The 5,300-nt window shown below is 39.7% G+C and overlaps 1 protein-coding gene across 1 annotated transcript; it reads left to right on the forward strand.

Moving 5' to 3' along the window:
- Positions 1-1,502: 1,502 nt before the first annotated feature.
- LOC144077726 (uncharacterized) lies at positions 1,503-4,715 on the forward strand. The gene is made up of 3 exons (XM_077605663.1): positions 1,503-2,158; positions 2,255-2,288; positions 3,431-4,715. Exons 1-3 carry the CDS (start codon positions 1,913-1,915, stop codon positions 3,811-3,813), a joined length of 663 nt encoding a protein of 220 aa, XP_077461789.1. The 5' UTR covers positions 1,503-1,912; the 3' UTR covers positions 3,814-4,715.
- Positions 4,716-5,300: the final 585 nt, after the last annotated feature.

Below are 5,300 nucleotides of genomic sequence, written 5' to 3' on the forward strand. Positions count from 1 at the left end.
CCCACATGACGTCATGGCTTCAGTCTGATTTGGGGAAATGAGATGAAACTGTTTGTGGTGTCAGTTTGCAGGTGCATTTTCTCTATTTCCTTGATGATTAAACGCAAGCACAAACGACATAAACAACTAATGAAAACCACAGAGCTTGTTTTACTGTGTTCATTTTTTTGATCCTGTCCATTTATCCACTTGAAGGCACCGCTCTTTAATTTCTCAAGTTAGCATTTGTTGTTCTGTTGTATAACTTTATAAATCCTGATGTCTATCGTTGTGAATGGCAGTACATGAGTTAAACCTTTCTGCAGGTGTCTTAAACCTGTGTCCCACAAGCCAACTGCCTCTTATGTATATATATCAGTGGCAGGCCGTCAGGGCCTTCAGGGCCTTCTCTGCTGGCCTAAGAAATATCTGAATCATATATTATATTTTGTCCATGAATACTTATTATTCCAAATGGTCTGTTAGCTTCCTTTCGTTGCTTTTCCCACTGGTTGCACTACTTCCAGATGTGTGTTTTCATATTGAAGCATTTAACCAATCACATTTCAGCCATTATTTGTTGCCAGGATCAGATATTTGCCTCAAAGCCATCACAATCAGTTCTGCGGGCTCTGCTGCATTAAACAAGACTGTTGCTTTTAACCAATCAGATTTCGAGTTGGCAACCCCACAATGCTTTTTCGCAGGCATTGCCATTTTGCTGGCTTGGGGATACGTCATTGCTTTCACCAACTATTATTGGCTAGCTATAGAGTAAGCGGGGCAAAGCCAGAGTGAGGCAGCCAGACTAGCAAACTCCACCCACAATGGCCAACGCAGGAAAACAAATGGATTTGGTTGCAGATTTGCTCACAAAGCTATTTTCCAGGCGGACTTTTCCAGAAAAAAAAAAAAAAAAGGACATCATTAAGAAAGGGCGGTCAACTCCGAAGCTAGCAAGCCTGTTACAGCCGGGAAAAGGGTGTGTGCACCACTTTCAGTGCGCTAACTACAAACAGCTAACAAACTGTATTTGGAGCTAGCTGCACAAGCAAACATATTGTTGTGTTGATTTAAAGCCATTTTCAAAACGGACTATGCCGGAAATATGACAGGACAGGCTCGACTTTCATCATTAGCTTCGATGGCGATAGAAAAGAAGGAAGAAAGAAAGGAGGATGGATATTGTGTACAGTTAAAAAGGATTTTTGGTGAGTAAAATATGGCTATATTCCTAAATAATATTTCAATTGTGGGCCCGGTTCTGATATCTGAAAAGCTCCAGTGTTTGTATTTAAGCTCCAGTGTTCGTATTTAATCATTAATGCTGCTAGGAAGTGGATTTTACCCCATTAATTTTTGCCGTTTCGCCATTGACGTTCATCGCTGTCTTTTTACCGGGGAAATGATACTCCGGGCCCGGTTCTGATGTCTAAAAAGCTCCAGTGAACTTTCAGGGATAGTATAGTATTGGCAATACTATACTGTCCCTGAAAGTTAAAATGTACATTTCTTCTTTCGGGTTGTTTTTGTCGTAGTAATTTCACTTTTGTTATTGTATTGACACGCACAGTAAGTATGGGCGATGAGCCAATTGTTTGATAGAACAGGTTCCTTTTCCTGTAGTCTGTTTACGCAACATTGTGAAACAGCAGGGAGTCTCGGAAAGTTTTCACGCCTGAGGAGAATAGCACATAACCACAGTGGGGGCGGAGGCGACAACAGCACGAAATTACGCTGGGAAGGGAAACCCATGACCGCCGTGATTTTTCTCTTTGGTATCAAACCAAACTCTCACTATAACACTATAAAAGGGCCCGCCTAACGACACGCTTTTCAACCTCGAGAGCTGGACCGGACTGTGGTGCACAGGAGGCATACTGTGGAGATTAACCGCAAAGCAATTGGACATCTCTTCCCTTCAGCCGTGTCCATGTGCGCATTGTTGGGAAGGGAATATAAAGACATGGACATTGAAAGGCATGAGAAGCGAGACCACAGCCGTGGCCGTGTACGCTGTCTGGACGCATGTATCGTCGTGTCCATCATCGTCCTTTATGCAGTGCTGGGAGCTGTGGTCGCATTGTCAGTTCTGATGAAGCTGCAGTCCAAAGAGAACCAAGTGTATCAATTTGGAACGGAAGAACCACAGGGACCCACATCGAGTCCTGCATACAAGGTGCAGTTCAGAATCTTAGAAACGTTAGACATCTCACGAACGAATCATTCTTTGCAGAAGGTGACGTCTTAAACCATAATTTTTATGTGTTGACAGATGCAGAATTTTGCTTTTTTGGAGGCAATCTCAAGTAAGTCTATTTTTTTCGGATGAAATGTATTTAAACACCACAAATCCCGTCTATTTTCTTTCTATTTAGTTTTCCTCTTTCGTGTCAAGTGTTTTAACCACAGGTGCCAATTTACATTAAGAAGAAATAAAGAATAATACTATTAAATATATAGGCTTATTGACATGTAGTAATGTATGAAAGGGGGAAAACATGACTTCAATATTTATTGAACACTTTACAAGGAATATGGTCTCTGTAATGAAACTTGTTTAAAAATAATAACAGGATGGGAAAAAAAAGTGTTGGTGTTAAAACATTTTTTCAATCATTCATTGATCTTCCATACCGTTCATTCTCGGAAGGGCTGTGGGGGGTTGCTGGAGCCTAACCCAGCTGACGTTAAAAAAAAAAAAATTAGATTAGAACTTTATTTCATCCCGTATTCGGGAAATTCCCTTGGTTGCAGTAGCAAGACAGTAGAAAGCACAGACGGGATTGTGGTGAAAGGCAGACTACAATTTAAAAAATCATCAGTAAATATCTTGGTCAGTTCCCATTTTTAAAAAGAGGGAGAATCTCTCGCTGATCTCTAATGTCCTGCCATGCCAATGATTTATTGATCTGAATCATTCCAACCTTGCAGAGGAGTTGCCACATAGTCGAGGTCTGTAGTTTCAGTTCAGCTTACACTGACTTTAGGTTCTCAATATCACATTTCTCATTTTTTTCTGAAATTCCACCAAAGAGTCAATTATTTACGGCGCTCAATGGGCAGAACTCCACATGCATGTAAAAAATGTTTTGTAGAATGAGGTAAAATCCAGTCAATGAGAACGATACACATTTTGATCAAGTATCTGAATAACTCATATAATATTAAAAACAAACAGAAGGAAAACTTCCCCTACATTCATATGTGCATATTTCTCTCACTGAATACATTGAAAAAAAGTATTGCCTGTAGTGGGGGGCCCAAAAAAGGATATAGCTCAGTCTCAGAGTCTCACAGAGTTCCTTACCCAACCACCAGCCAACAATGGTTAATAAGGAACCTGGTGCGAGAGACTCTTAACCTGAGCAGTGCTGTTGTTTTATCTCTATCTAACACCGTTTAATTAAGTGTGTCCCTAAATGAACATAGGTTTTTTTCTCTTTTGCAGGTGAGTTGGTGAACTCAACCATTAAGTGGGAGCCAGTCAACTATAGTGGCGGGCAGACTGTCGGAAGCAACTACCATTTTCACCCCGATCAACACTGGCTGCGGCCAACACGTGCAGGCAGTTACTTCATATACCTTAACCTTAACTTGACCTGCACCTACAAATGCAGCACTGGCGTGCTGAGTGTGCATGTGGGCGACATGTTGAGCTGCCAAGTGGAGCTGCTAGCCGAGTCCAAACAAGAGAGCAAGAGGTGCTGGACGGTGCAATGGTTAGACAGTGAAAAAAAGTTACTCACCCAAATGAATGTACCAAAGGAGGGATTGGAAAACTGGAAGCTGGAGCTCTACGGTTCTAATCTGGGTGTGTTCCATGTGGACTAATGTCTGACATCGGCACCAGCTCCTGCAAGCAACTCAACTAAATAGATGAGTTGTATCAAGGACTTAGTGGAACACATCCTAAAAAGGACATCACAGAAGAGCAGTTGCAATGAAGAAGCAGACATGGACTAAAAATGTAATTCCTCTTTGTAATAATGTGCATATTTATTTAATGTAATGGGACTATTTATATTGTACGTTGCTCTATGTCAGATATGGTGCTACGATAAGTCAGTGCTTCTCAAATAGTGGGGCTGGCCCCCTGAGGGGGGTTGGCGCAAAGCGATACCTGGGAGCTTGTGATTTAAAGAACATATTTTTGCTGGAGTAGAAGAAAGTTTCATTGCACATTCACTCGGTGGATACCAGTGGCGCGCTCACTGTCAGAGTTCGCTCGGGATCTATACAGGGGTGTACTTTGAAATTTAGAGAAAAATAAAAAAATTGAACCCAGACCACCCACACCAAAGGCAGGTGGAATAACCACAGGACCATCAGGTGGCTACTGTTATTCATTACACTAAATATTTATGAGAACTTTAAGTTTAACTGAATTGTGATTTGAGTGGATTTTCATTTTATATTTAAAAATGGATTCAAGCTTCCCACAAGCTATTTGTGATTCCCTCCTTGACTTCTATTGATGGTGAGAAACATTCAATGAGGTTAAATTAGGAAGCCTGGCAGTGAGTGATCACTGCAGTAAATTTGCAAAAGCTCTTGATTCGATCATCTTCAAAATAAAGTCCAGCGAAATGCTGTCACAAATGTTGTATCATGTTTAACATGAGGATTTTCAAAATGTGATAGAAGAATGTAAGTCCAATGGACAATTGCATTATACTGCTTGTATCCATATTAAAATGGAAGTAAATATGGTCCTAAATAAGCTCCTTTGTGTGCACGTGAGTGATATATATATATATATATATATATATATATATATATATATATATATATATATAATATTATATATACATTATATATATGAATATATATATATATATATATATATATATATATATATTCGTATATATATATAATATATATACATTATATATATGAATATATATATATATATATATATATATATATATAAACAGTGGTGTGCCGTCAGGGCCTTCAAGGCCTTCTCTGAATCACAGACTGATGTTAATTATATTTTGTCCATGAATACTAATTAAATAATTCCAAATTGTCTGTTAGCTTCCTTTCATTGCCTTTCCCCCTGTTTGCACTGCTTCCAGATGTGTGTTTTCATATTGAAGCATTTAACCAATCACATTTCAGCCATTTTTTGTTGCCAGGGTCAGAAATCTGCCTCAAGGCCTTCACAATCAGTTCTGTAGGCTCTGCTGCATTAAACAAGTGTTGATAAGACTGTTGCTTTAACCAATCAGATTTCGAGTTGGCAACACCACAATGGCTTCTCGCAGGCGTAGGGATACGTCATTGCCTTCTTGCAGGCGTAGGAATACGTCATTACC

This window comes from Stigmatopora argus, chromosome 7 (assembly GCF_051989625.1).
Source record: "Stigmatopora argus isolate UIUO_Sarg chromosome 7, RoL_Sarg_1.0, whole genome shotgun sequence".
Taxonomy (NCBI): Eukaryota; Metazoa; Chordata; class Actinopteri; order Syngnathiformes; family Syngnathidae; genus Stigmatopora; species Stigmatopora argus.